The 14,750-nt window shown below is 33.0% G+C and overlaps 1 protein-coding gene across 8 annotated transcripts in view; it reads left to right on the plus strand.

The window, feature by feature from the left end:
* rnf157 (ring finger protein 157) overlaps positions 1 to 14,750 on the plus strand; it is an 83,265-nt gene that overhangs the window by 13,553 nt on the left and 54,962 nt on the right. For all 8 annotated transcript variants that reach the window (XM_062057199.1, XM_062057207.1, XM_062057203.1 and 5 more), the window contains exon 2: positions 4,986 to 5,104. In XM_062057199.1, coding sequence (XP_061913183.1) covers positions 4,986 to 5,104 — 119 coding nt within the window. The remainder of the gene's footprint in view (positions 1 to 4,985; positions 5,105 to 14,750) is intronic.

Raw genomic sequence — 14,750 nt, forward strand, 5'->3', positions numbered from 1 at the left:
TTGGTGGAACGAACGAATCGGGTAAGAAATCTTTTAATGTTAGCCCATTCATTTTCAATAGGGGAAATGTCCCGGAAAACTGGGAATTCTGGGTAATCCGGGATATTTTCATTCAAATTTTTGGGGAGCTCACAATTCCCCGTCAACCAAACGTTTTGATACTCGAACGGTTCCGATGGGATGAAAACTGTGGGCTGTGGATAATAACAGATAGATGATTTTTTTGTTGCATGATTGGGCATTCACAGAACGAGTATGAAAAAATAGGACAAAAATGCAAATACAAACGAGCAAATAAATAGAAATAATAAATAATAGATTTTAAAAAAAAAGTGAATACAAATCCTGCTATGTTTTTTTTTTGGACTGACTAATTTCTAGTCCAGTCACCAGCTGATGCTCATTCATTTGCATAAAAAAACCTTAAAAGAGCCATTCAAAAGGCTCGATTCGTTCACAACCATCACACCACTAGTTTATTGTTACCCGGCTCTTACATTGTGTCTCCTTACATAGCGCTGGTGTGCCTAATGTTTATATTTGCACAAATACACACTAGACTGTTATTGTGGACCTGTGCTGAGTTGCATCGTCACGCACTGCACCAGTCTGCCGGCAAAAGAACCGAGTCATCAAGTAGGACTGGGCTACTCAGCTGCTGTCATTTATTCTGGGGCCCACACTTTTCAAAAGCCTCAACTTTTACCCTATTTCTTATCACGCATACCAGAATCAGCCTTTTTTTGCCGGGTAGGAATTTGACTAGACTGTGCCTTCTTTGTTCAGTGGAAACAATAAATAATAACGATGAACTAAAAATACAAACAACTACTTAAATAACTAATATGTGCGAGGCTAATAAATAATATAAAACCTATATTTAATTTAATAAACTGCAAAGACAAGATATTTAACTTAAAACACTAAAAAAATATATAACCACATATTTATGTATATGTATTTATATATATAAAAATATATATATTTTTAGTATATATAAATACATATATATAAATATAATATATATATATTTAAAGAATATACATATATATATATACATACATACATATATATATATACGTATATATATATATATATATATATATATATATATATATATATATATATATATATATATATATATATATATATATATATATATATATATATATATATATATATATATATATATATATGTATGTGTGGGAAAAAAATCCCAAGACTATTTCATCTCTACAGGCCTGTTTCATGAGGGGTTTCCTCAATCCTCAGGAGATTTTTTTCCCCACACATACATATTCGCTCTACCACGGTATCGAGCACTATTTTTTTTTTGGATAATCTAATTAAGACATATATATATATACATATATATATATATATATATATATATATATATATATATATATATATATATATATATATATATATATATATATATATATATATATATATATATATATATATATATACTGTATGTATATATATATATATATATATATATATATATATATATATATATATATATATATATTTATTTATTTAAAAAATATACATATACATAAAAATGCATACATGTATTTATCTATTTACTAAAAATATATATAACCACTAGGGCTGCAACTAACGATTAATTTGATAATCGATTAATCTGTCGATTATTACTTCGATTAATCAATTAATAATCGAATAAAAGAGACAAACTACATTTCTATCCTATCCAGTATTTTATTGGGGAAAAAAACAGCATACTGGCACCATACTTATTTTGATTATTGTTTGTCAGCTGTTTGTAAATGTTGCAGTTTATAAATAAAGGTTTATTTAAAAAAAAAATAATTAAAAAAACAAAACAAAAAAAACCTCTGCGCATAGCATAGATCCAACGAATCGATGAATAAATTAATCGGCAACTATTTTAATAATTGATTTTAATCGATTTAATCGATTAGTTGTTGCAGCCCTAATAACCACATATTTATGTATATATATTTATATATACGTATTAAAAAATATATATTTTTAATATATAAATACATATATATATATATATATATATTTTTTAATATATACATACATATTTATATATATATATGTTTATATTTATTTAAGGTTTTTTAGATGTATACACAAAATAATACATTGCGAGAATTGGTTTGAATCGAAATTCGTGTTGAATCGACAATCGATTCTGAATCGAATCGTCACACCAGGAATCGCATCAAATTGTTAAATGCCCAAAGATTCACAGCCCTAATGACATAGAAAAAATCCCGCGATCCATTATCATGGTTAAATGTTGATCGAAATTCGTGTTGAATCGACAATCGATTCTGAATCGAATCGTCACACCAGGAATCGTATCGAATTGTTAAATGCCCAAAGATTCACAGCCCTAATGACAAAGAAACAATCACGCGATCCATTTTCATGGTTAAATGTTGATTTTGGCTTCGTTTGTATGAGTTTGTCAACCTCACATGAGTGGAGGAAGGTGGGCCAGTGGAATTGATCGGTCAGGCCCGGTTCCTATTAGCGAGATCTGGTATGAAAGTCTTTCTCTGTCCCTGAAAGGAGGTCATTCTTTTACTGTATTGTCGTTTTAGGGCAGAACATCTCAGCCATACGACCCCCGCCTCCCACATCCTGCCAAAAATGTATTTTTAAGGCCCGGGACTACAATTACAGTCTAAAGTCGTCAACCGTCCATGTGATTAAAAGACACAGCGTATATTTAGTCGTGGTCTTATAGATGGGAACGTTGCACACCAACAATGACCCGGTTTCATTTGTCTTCCTGGAATATTAATAACCCATCCCCATCATTTCCTGTAATTCCCGGCTTTCAAGCACACATCTATCATATTTAATGACCGCAGGAATGAAGTCGTCATCCGCCTGGGATGATTGAGGTTAATACCTCCACCAAGGAGGTCATGATGTCATCTGTTTTTGAGGAACACAAGGGAGGGATTGTTGTTGCCACGGTGGTGGACATATCTTCTCTTTTGAAAAAAAAATGTTTGTAGTTATTTATAATTTTTTTTATATATATATTTATAAATTACATAAAATATATATTTTTGTATTTATATTTTTAAATATTTAAATGTTTTTTTTATTTATTTTATATTTTTTTTTAGGACGTATCTGCTTTCTTTAAAAAAACCAAAAAACATTTTTATTTTTTATTTTTTGGAGAAACACGGTTGCCACGTTGGAGGACATATCCTCTCTCTTCTAAAAAAAACATATTTTTGAGTTGATGTTTTTAATATTTATAAATTACATAAAATATTTTTGGTTATTTATAAATGATTTTTTATCAAATATTTAAATGTTTTATGTTATTTATTTTATAAAATTTTTTAGGACTTATCTGCTTTCTTTAAAAAAAAACTTTTTTTTTTAGGAACACGGTTGGAGACAATATTTTTCAGTTATTAATAAATTATTATTTTAAATATTGATAAATTACATAAAATATTTTTAGTTATTTATAAATAATTTAAAAATATATTTAAGTGTTATTTATTTTATTTTATTTGTATTTTATTTTTTAGGACATATCTGCTGTCTTGAAAAAAAAAACATTTGAAAAAAAAAAATACATTTGAGAACACAATGGAGGGATTGTTGTTGCCATGGTGGTGGTCATATCTTCTCTTTTTTTTAAATATATTTTGTAGTTATTTATAAAAAAATATTTTTGAAATATTTATAAATTACATAAAATATATTTTTTTAATTTATAAGTTATTTGTTTTAAATATTTAAATGTTCATTTTTTTTATTTTATAAAAATTTTTAGGACATATGTTCTTTCTTTAAAAAAAATTTTTTTTTTTTTTTTTTTTTTTTGAGGAACACGGTTGCCAAGGTGGAGGACATATTTTCTCTGTTCTAAAAAATTTTTTTGGAATAAGCGGTAGAAAATGGATGGATGGATGGAGTTATTTACACATTTTCTTTTTTAAATTTTTATAAATTACAAAAAATATTTTTTGTTATTTATCAATTATTTTTTTATGAAATATTTAAATGTTATTTGTTATTTACTTTATACATTTTTTAGGACTTATCTGCTTTCTTGAAATATTTTTTTTTTTTTTTTTTTTTTTTTGAGGAACACGGTTGCCACGGTGGAGGACATATCTTCTCTCTTTAAAAAAAATATTTTTTAGTTACTGATAAATTATAATTTTAAATATTGATAAATTACATAAAATATTTGTAGTTATTTATAAATAATTTTTAAAAATATTTAAATGTGTTTTTTTATTTTAAAAAAATATTTTTTTTAGGACATCTGCTCTTAAAAAAAACCAATTGAAAAAAAATAAATACATTCGAGGAACACAAGGGAAGGATTGTTGTTGCCACGGTGTTGGACATATCTTCTCTCTTTAAAAAATTGTTATTAAATATTTATAAATTACATAAAATATATATTTTTTATTTATAAGTTATTTGTTTTAAATATTTAAATGTTTTTTTAAATTTATTTAATTACTTTTTTTTAGGACATATTTGCTTTCTTTAAAAAAAAAAACGTTTTTATTTTTTTATTCTTTTTGAGGAACACGGTTGCCACATATCTTCTCTCTTCTAAAAAAACATATTTTTGAGTTATTTATAAATTATTTTTTTTACATATTTATATATAACATAACATATTTTTTGTTATTCATAAAAACATTTTTTTATCAAATATTTAAATGTTATTTGTTATTTATCTTATACATTTTGTAGGAATTTCTTTAAAAAAAAACAACACTTTTTTTTTTTTTTTTTTGAGGAACTCAAGGGAGGGATTGTTGTTGCCACGATGGTGGACATATCTTCTCTTTTTAAACATTTTTTTGTTGTTATTTTTAAATTATTTTTTTTAATATGTGAATGTTATTTTTTATTGATTTTATTCATTTATTTTAGGACATATCTGCTGTCTTTCTAACTCATCTTGTGATTGTCTCGGTCTGCAGGAAGTTATTTTGCCAGCCACTTCATCATGGGCGGAGAAAAGTTTGACTCCACCCACCCGGAAGGTTACTTGTTTGGGGAAAACACAGACCTAAACTTCCTCGGGACCAGACCAGTAGCGGTAAGAATTCCCAATATTTTGCCAACGAGTTACGTATTTTTTTTCGAGTACTCGTACGAGTACATAGTACATAATGCAGTACTAACCAATGAGCTAAAAGCTACAAGCTATCAACTCATTTGCGAGGACTGAGAGCGCTCAAAATACGCTCCAACGTACGTAAAGTCAGGCTCAAATTTCCCAAAAGTCTGCCTGCTTGATGCTAATACACATTGGCTTTGCTATTGACATGCTACTGATTAGCATTAGCAATTTTACATGGCGAGTTCAACATCTCCAAATTTTTAAATGAAAACTACAACTAAGATGCACCTTACAATCAAACAGCGAGTGCTTAATGAATGCAATACTTGCAGTGTTAACACTTTTTAGGGTGCAACAAAAGACCAGTCAACACACCATAAACTATATCTAACTTCTTGGACTTGCAACTGTAATCGAGACTCAAAAATGTTATAATCAAAACAAGATGTAACAACTAGACAGGAGTTATAATTTTTGAATAAAATCTAATTTTATTATCAAAAACAATTAATATCTGTTAACACACACAAACGTACCAAAATTTGGTGCGTTTGAGTACCGGTATCGATTCTCAGGTATATAGTGCTGCTAGGATCCTGATGAGAGTGCGGAAATATGACCATATCACACCAATTCTCAAATCCCTTCACTGGCTTCCTGTTCAACTCAGGATTGAATACAAAGTCTCCCTACTAACCCACCAGTGCCTCCATGGAAATGCCCCCCTCTACCACAAAGAATAATAATAATAATAATAGGCAATAATAATTTGACTTGTTTTTAACATTTTAATGACTGAGACCCTTTACGGCAGTGGTCCCCAACAACCAATTGGTACCGGGCCGCGCAAGAAATTAAAAAAAAAAAAAATTTAAAAAAAAAAAAAAAAATTTTTTTTTTTTTAAATCAACATAAAAAACACAATACATACATTATATATCAATATAGATCAATATAGTCTGCAGGGATACAGTCCGTAAGCACACATGATTGTATTTCTTTATGAAAAAAAATAAAAAAATAAAAAAAATCAATATATTTTGTTATGGTTTGAAAATGATAAATATCAAAATGGCCCCTGCATGCTTTAATTTTTCCGTGTGCGGCCGTCGGTGGAAAAAGTCCCACGGGGAGGGGGGGTGGTTTAAAATTTTTTTTATTTATTTATTTTTTTCCATAAAGAAATACAATCATGTGTGCTTACGGACTGTATCCCTGCAGACTGTATTGATTTATATTGATATGTAATGTATATATTGTGTTTTTTATGTTGATTTAATAAAAAAAATTAATTAATTTCTCGTGCGGCCCCGTACCAATCGGTCCGGGCCGCGGCCCTGTGGTTGGGGACCACTGCTCTAGAGGATCTGATAAAACAGATAATGCGCTCATCCTTCGCCCAATTAAATGTTTATTGCTTGTTACAGCTGGGCAAACAGCGACCGATTTTTTTAATTTATTTTTTAAAAATTAAATCAACATAAAAAACACAATACATACATTATATATCAATATAGATCAATATAGTCTGCAGGGATACAGTCCGTAAGCACACATGATTGTATTTCTTTATGAAAAAAAAAAAAATAATCAATATATTTTGTTATGGTTTGAAAATGATAAATATCAAAATGGCCCCTGCATGCTTTAATTTTTCCGTGTGCGGCCCTCGGTGGAAAAAGTCCCACGGGGAGGGGGGGTGGTTTAAAAAAAAAAATTTTTTTTTTTTTTTTTCCATAAAGAAATACAATCATGTGTGCTTACGGACTGTATCCCTGCAGACTGTATTGATTTATATTGATATATAATGTATATATTGTGTTTTTTATGTTGATTTAATAAAAAAAATTAATTAATTAATTTCTCGTGCGGCCCCGTACCAATCGGTCCGGGCCGCGGCCCTGTGGTTGGGGACCACTGCTCTAGAGGATCTGATAAAACAGATAATGTGCTCATCCTTCGCCCAATTAAATGTTTATTGCTTGTTACAGCTGGGCAAACAGCGACCGATTTTTTTAATTTATTTTTTAAAAATTAAATCAACATAAAAAACACAATACATACATTATATATCAATATAGATCAATATAGTCTGCAGGGATACAGTCCGTAAGCACACATGATTGTATTTCTTTATGAAAAAAAAAAAAAAAAAAAAAAAAATCTATATATTTTGTTATGGTTTGAAAATGATAAATATCAAAATGGCCCCTGCATGCTTTAATTTTTCCGTGTGCGGCCGTCGGTGGAAAAAGTCCCACGGGGAGGGGGGGTGGTTTAAAAAAATTTTTTTTTATTTTTTTTTATTTTTTTTTTCCATAAAGAAATACAATCATGTGTGCTTACGGACTGTATCCCTGCAGACTGTATTGATTTATATTGATATATAATGTATATATTGTGTTTTTTATGTTGATTTAATAAAAAATAAAAATAAAAAATTTATTTTTTAATTTCTCGTGCGGCCCCGTACCAATCGGTCCGGGCCGCGGCCCTGTGGTTGGGGACCACTGCTCTAGAGGATCTGATAAAACAGATAATGCGCTCATCCTTCGCCCAATTAAATGTTTATTGCTTGTTACAGCTGGGCAAACAGCGACCGATGGACTTGACGGCAGACGCTGTCATCTGAGGGTAATTCTGTGGCGACGCGCTCCAAACGCCGGCCTCCTCCCGCGGCAGCGATTAGCAGCCCTTCACACTCTCGCTGATCCAAACTCGTCATCCTGTCAAAGTAATTAAAAATGAAAATGAGAGAGAGGCCACCAGAAACGTCCCCTTTGCGTGACGGCCGATCACAAAACCCCCGCAGGATGAGCTCACGAGCGGAGAAGAGAGTTTTGGAAGCGAACGGCCCGCTAATCTCGCCCTTACTACCGTTTACGTCTAGACTCCGGCTAAAATTAGCAGTGGCGTTTTTCCTCCCGATTATGTGGGTGTTTTAAATCCTCACCCCCCCTGGGCTCAGAATTCTGAATTCTCTCTCGGAATGAGTGCTTGAATAAGCTCCAGCCGCATTATATAACACGTGGTGGCTTGTGAGCAGATGGTGCAGTAAAATGATAAACCCAGCTTGAGTTATCGTGTGCTGGCCTTTCTACAAACATGATCATGGACAGGCTGTATTTATAGCAGGACAATCCACACTCTGTCCCCGGAAAAAATCAAAAGACGTGCTGACCCATTTAAACCACACCTTTGTACTTTGTGCAAACCCCAAAACCAGTGAAGCTGTCACGTTGTGTAAATGGCAAATAAAAACAGAATACAATGATTTCCAAATCATCGGAATATAAATTGAAAGAGTAAACGAAACCAAATTTCTAGGTATAATGATTGATGATAAATTGAACTGGAAATCTCACGTAAAAAATATACAACATAAAGTTGCAAGAAACACGTCAATAATGAATAAAGCAAAACATGTTCTAGACCAAAAATCCCTTCATATTCTCTACTGCTCACTAGTGTTACCATATCTGAGCTACTGTGTAGAAATATGGGGAAATAATTACAAAAGTACACTTCATTCATTAACGGTGTTACAAAAAAGATCAGTTAGAATAATGCATAATGTTGGATATAGAGAACATACAAACCCTTTATTTATTGAATCAAAAATACTGAAATTCCACGACATAGTGAATTTGCAAACAGCTAAAATTATGCACAAAGCAAACTATAACCTGCTACCCAAGAATATACAACAATTCTTCTCAAAAAAAAAGAGGACAAATATAATCTTAGAGAAAAACGTAATTTAAAACATTTGTTTGCACGTACAACACTTAAGACCTTCAGTATATCAGTATGTGTATTTAAATGATGGAATGGATTAAGCAAAGCAATCAAACAATGTACTAATATGATCCACTTCAAGAAACTCTTCAAACTTAAAGTGTTTACAAAGTACAAAGAAGAAGAACCATGACAAACATTCTCAATTTATTTCATCCATCCATTCATTCATTCATAAAGTAATCTTACTTATCTCATCATATGAAATATGACTTACTTCACCAATTATTATTATTAAATTCTTACCATTATTTATTTATTTATTTTTATTGTGATTACTTATGGAGTTTATTGTGAAAAAATTGTGAACAGGAAGTGAACAAAAAGTTTTGCAACTGTTATGTAAAGAAAAGGAGTAGGATTAAATAAGCTCTGCTTCTTCCTACTCCTTTTCGAACATGTTGAAAAGAAACTGGAAATTGTGATGTATCATGTTGTATGCTTGCATGTTCGAAATAAACTCAAACTCAAACTCAAATAAACTCAAACTCAAATCCTTTTCAACCTGTTGTCACGGTGTGGTTGCGGCTTACTGCGATGTTTGTTCTCCCGGGATGCAAACGGACGACTCTGGACAGGACTTGCGGGTAGGAACATGATTTAATCTTAACAAAACACTCAACGAGGTACAATACAGAAAACAAACCGACGGAACAAGGTGCCGGTCGCACTTGAAGCTAAGGCTACTGCTTAGCACAGACTAAAGACGAGCAAAACTTACTTAACAGGAGCGTGACGCAAACAAAGAAGCCAGACCGACTGACTGGCAAAGGCAGGCTTAAATAATGTCTCTTGATGAGCAACAGGTGAGCGTCCCGAACAACAGAGGAAGGTGAAAATCATAAGTAGGCATGGCAACAAACTCAAGAGGTGCACAAACAGGAACTAAAGGAGTCCAAAACAAACAGAAAACACAAAACATGATCCGGACCACGGATCATGACACCTATATTCAATTGAATAGGCTGCAAAGACAAGATAGTTAACGTTCGAACTGGTAAACTTTGTTATTTTTTTGCAAGTATTAGCTCATTTTGGAATTTTATGCCTGCAACATGTTTCAAAAAATCTGGCACGAGTGGCAAAAAAGACTGATAAAGTTGAGGAATGCTCGTCAAACACTTATTTGGAACATCCCACAGGGGAACGGGCTAATTGGGTACAGGTGGGTGCCGTGATTGGGTACAAAAGCAGCTTCCGTGAAACGCTCAGTCATTCACAAACAAGGACGGGGCGAGGGTCACCACTTTGTCAACAAATGCCTGAGCAAATTGTTCAAGAACAACATTTCTCAACCAGCTATTGCAAGGAATTTATGGATTTCACCATCTACGGTCCGTAATATCGTCAAAAAGTCTGGAGATGTGGAGAAATCACTGCACGTAAGCAGCAATGCCCGTGACCTTCGATGCCTCAGGCGGTACTGCATGAAAAAGCGACAGCAGTGTGTAAAGGATATCACCACATGGGCTCAGGAACCCTTCAGAAAACCACTGTCAGTAACTACAGTTGGTCGCTAGTTAAAACTCTACTAGGCATTTCCCAACTGATATCCTACAACACAAATACAACGTGGAAACAACGTGTTTTTTGACGACGTTTAGTTGGTTTCTGACGTTGATTTGACCATTGAATGTTGGATATTCCCAACCAATATCCTACAACACAAATACAACGTGGAAACAACATGCTTTTATACGACGTTTATTCAATGTCAGAGAGTGAAGTTGAATTGACCATTGAATTTTGGTTATTTTCCAACTGATATCCTACAACACAGATACAACGTTGAAACAACATGCTTTTAGACAACGTTTATTCAATGTCGGATAATGACGTTGATTTGACCATTGAAATTTGGTCATTTCCCAACTGATATCCTACAACACAAATACAACGTGAAAACAACGTGTTTCTTGACGGCGTTTAATCAATGTTGGTTTCTGACGATGATTTGACCATTGAATGTTGGATATTCCCAACTGATATCCTACAACACAGATACAATGTTGAAACAATATGTTTCTTGACAACGTTTATTCAATGTCAGGTTGTGACGTTGATTTGACCATTGAAATTTGGTCATTTCCCAACTGATATCATACAACACAAATACAACGTGGAAACAACGTATTTTTTGACGACGTTTAATCAATGTTGGTTTCTGACGTTGATTTGAGCATTGAATGTTGGATATTCCCAACCAATATCCTACAACACAAATACAACGTTGAAACAACATGTTTTTGACTATGTTTATTCAATGTCGGATAGTGAGGTTGATTTGACCATTGAAATTTGGTCATTTCCCAACTGATATCCTACAACACAAATACAACGTGGAAACAACATGTTTTTTGACTGCGTTTAATCAATGTTGGTTTCTGACGTTGATTTGACCATTGAATGTTGGATATTCCCAACCAATATCCTACAACACAAATACAACGTGGTAACAACCTGCTTTTATACGACGTTTATTCAATGTCAGATAGTGAGGTTGAATTAACCATTGAAATTTGGTTATTTCCCAACTGATATTCTACAACACAAATACAACGTTGAAGCATGTTTTTTGACGTTTATTCAGTGTCGGATAGTGACGTTGATTTGACCATTGAATTTTGGTCATTTCCCAACTGATATCCTACAACACAAATACAACGTGGAAACAACGTGTTTTTTGACGACGTTTAATCAATGTTGGTTTCTGACGTTGATTTGACCATTGAATGTTGGATATTCCCAACCAATATCATACAACACAAATACAACGTGGAAACAACATGCTTTTATTCAATGTCGGATAGTGACATTGAGTTGACCATTGAATTTTGGTCATTTCCCAACCGGTATCCTACAACACAGATACAATGTTCAAACAACATGTTTCTTGACAACGTTTATTCAATGTCAGGTTGTGACGTTGATTTGACCATTGAAATTTGATCATTATCCCAACCAACAACATGGATCCAACGTTGTCTCAATTTACAAATACAACTATTTTGCAACGCTGACTTCGGTAGCCTTCCCGAACTGAGGTTAGTATCAATATTTTACACTGTTTCTTGTAGCAAGTGTTTTTACTGTTTTAGTTTTCGTGTTTATTGTTAGCATTTATAGAATGGTTCAATAACCACGGCCGCAAACAGACCCCCAGGCCTGATTTAAAGATCTCTCCCCCTAATTGCTATAACCTCTGGATTTGTGGAAGTATCTGAGTCACCCTCTGTATGCTACTTACTTGTTTTTTCTGAGGGAAATTAGTCTTGAGGCGCGAACGGCCCCGGGGACCTTTCTAATATAGACCTCGACTGTTGTCGAAATGAAAGGCTCTTTTCAGCGTCGCCGTGTTTGTGTGCTTTAAAGGCGTGACTCCCGCTGAACATCGCGCGTGTAGTAACGCTACTGCCACTCATAGCCTGGTGAACACACCAACTTGTAGCGTGGCGTTATCCCACCTCATCCTGCATGTTTCTCTCCATAAAAACAAACCTAGCATAGTAAGCAGCTTCTGTCTTTCAATGGAACAGAAGAGAAAAACAATCCTGATCCAAGGTCAGCAATTTAAGCAAAGAATGTTTGATCGTAAAGCAGGGTAAAGATCGGGTTGTTAATGTGTGGCCTTGGGGCCATTCGCGGGTCGTAGCTTGTTTTCTATTGAACTGCAAATAGAACTCAAAAAATCTCATTGAAATTTTAATGGCACTTCTATCTGTGTTGTGATTGAAGCTTAAAAAAAATTAGCACAAACGTTAGTATGCTAACGTTAGCTATATAAGAACAGTTCACATACTTGCAAGAGAGTGCCAGGTCCCAAAGGCCATGAATTTTAGGTTTAAATGATCAAAATGAGCTAAAATGCCAGCATGAAACGTTAGCGTGCTAATTTTAGCATTATAAAATAGGAAAAGTTTGCATACTTCTAAGATGGAAATATCAAAATCAATGATTTTAAATGAATACAATTAGATAAAATGCTAGCTTGTTAACGTTAACATTAGTGAAGTTAGAATACATCCAGGATGGCGGACATTTTTAAAAAGGCATGTTTTTTAGGTTTAAACAAATACAATTAGCTAAAATGCTATCATAAAACATTAGCATGCTAACATAAGATACGTTATTTTACTCCTAAGATGGTGTCAAGGGTCAAAAGCCATGATATTTAGGTTTAAAAGAATACAAATAGATACAATGCTAACATAAAATATTGGTGATGAAAATTACTTAAAAATGCCAAGATGAAACGTTAGCGTGGTGATGTTAACATGACATCAGAAAAGTTAGCGTACTTCTAAGTTGGCGGCAATGTTTTAAAAGTCATGATGTTTAGGTTTGAATGTAAAAAAATAGCTAAAATGCTAGCATAATATCATAAATAAGTTATCATATTTCTAAGAGAATGTCAAGTATCAAAAGCCATGCTATTTAAGTGTAAACAAATAAAATTAGATAAAATGTTAGCATGTTAATGCTAACATTAGCAAAGTGAGCATACTTCTAAGATAGTGGCAATTTTTTAGGAATCATGATTTTTAGGTTTAAACGGATAGTTAAAAGGCTAGCACAAAACGTTAGCATGCTAATGTTAGCCAGCTCACGTAGGATAAGTTATCATACTTCTAAGATTCCATCAAAAGCCGTGTTTTTTTTAAGTTTAAACAAATAAAATTAGCCAAAAAAGCTAGCATAAAGGCCATTATAAAGGTGGAGTACTTAATCAAAGGGGCCATTAAGGGGCTTTGCTCCTAATAGTGTCGCCATGGTAACACAAAATGTTCCAAAAATAAAATAGCGCGGTGGCCACCACCAAGACCTTTCTAACATTATGGATATGTTGGGGTTTCGTTGACTAGTTAATCTCTTATTAAATGCAGAAAGCCCATAAATAAGAAATTTTTACTACCAAAAAAACGTAATTTATTAATGCATTTTAGGCAACACAAAGTCAGGGGCATTCCCACTATCATCGTTCGGCTTGATAATCATGGTGGACAAGCTACACGGAGTAAACGGATCCAAGCGCTTGGTTTAACCTCATTTTTTCCTCGCTTCTCGGCGTGCTTTAGCACTGCTGTTAGATGGAGACAGGTGTGGACAATATTAAAGACAGATGCACTTGTCTCTACACTAAAAGTATGCAGTGAAGGAGAAAACTATTTCAAGTTGCTTTTATTTTGTCAATACAGCGTTCTTCAGCTGCTGTGACAGAGAGGTAATGAGGTGAGGAACCATGCAGCAGGCGATGTGTCGTGAACGTGGTCACAACTTGTTTAGGAAGTCTTTAGTTTGCTTACTGGTATGTTCACTCCTCTTGTATTTAACTGCTAACTGTATCAGCGTTCAAATAACATCAACACTATCTAAAATATTTGTCATCTCATCGAATTGAACGCAGGCCGTGAAGATTGTGTATTCGATGTGAGAGGTGTCACACCTGGGTTTTTTGTTGTTGGTCAAACCGTTGTACTGAACCACAAGGAGGCGTTGGAGAAGAACAAAGCTTGTTTATTATAGACTTTATCTTCATTAGCCAAACTGCTTTGTGTTTTATTTTGATTTCAAAAAGTAAACGCCATGTTTTTTACATTACTTGTGTTTTTTTTCATGTCACAAAGGTATTACTTCAAAAACCATTCATGTGACAGCATTTTGTTAATGTTATATTGTGTATAGTTAATACCTCCCTTTATGAAAATGTAAAAATAAAGATAAGGGCATAATGTAGTGAAAATTACAAGTTGATGTTATTAAATAATTAAAAATATATATATTTGTTTTTAGATATATGGCTAACGTTTATTTTTAGTCTTGTTAT

Source organism: Entelurus aequoreus, linkage group LG08 (assembly GCF_033978785.1).
Source record: "Entelurus aequoreus isolate RoL-2023_Sb linkage group LG08, RoL_Eaeq_v1.1, whole genome shotgun sequence".
NCBI lineage: Eukaryota > Metazoa > Chordata > Actinopteri > Syngnathiformes > Syngnathidae > Entelurus > Entelurus aequoreus.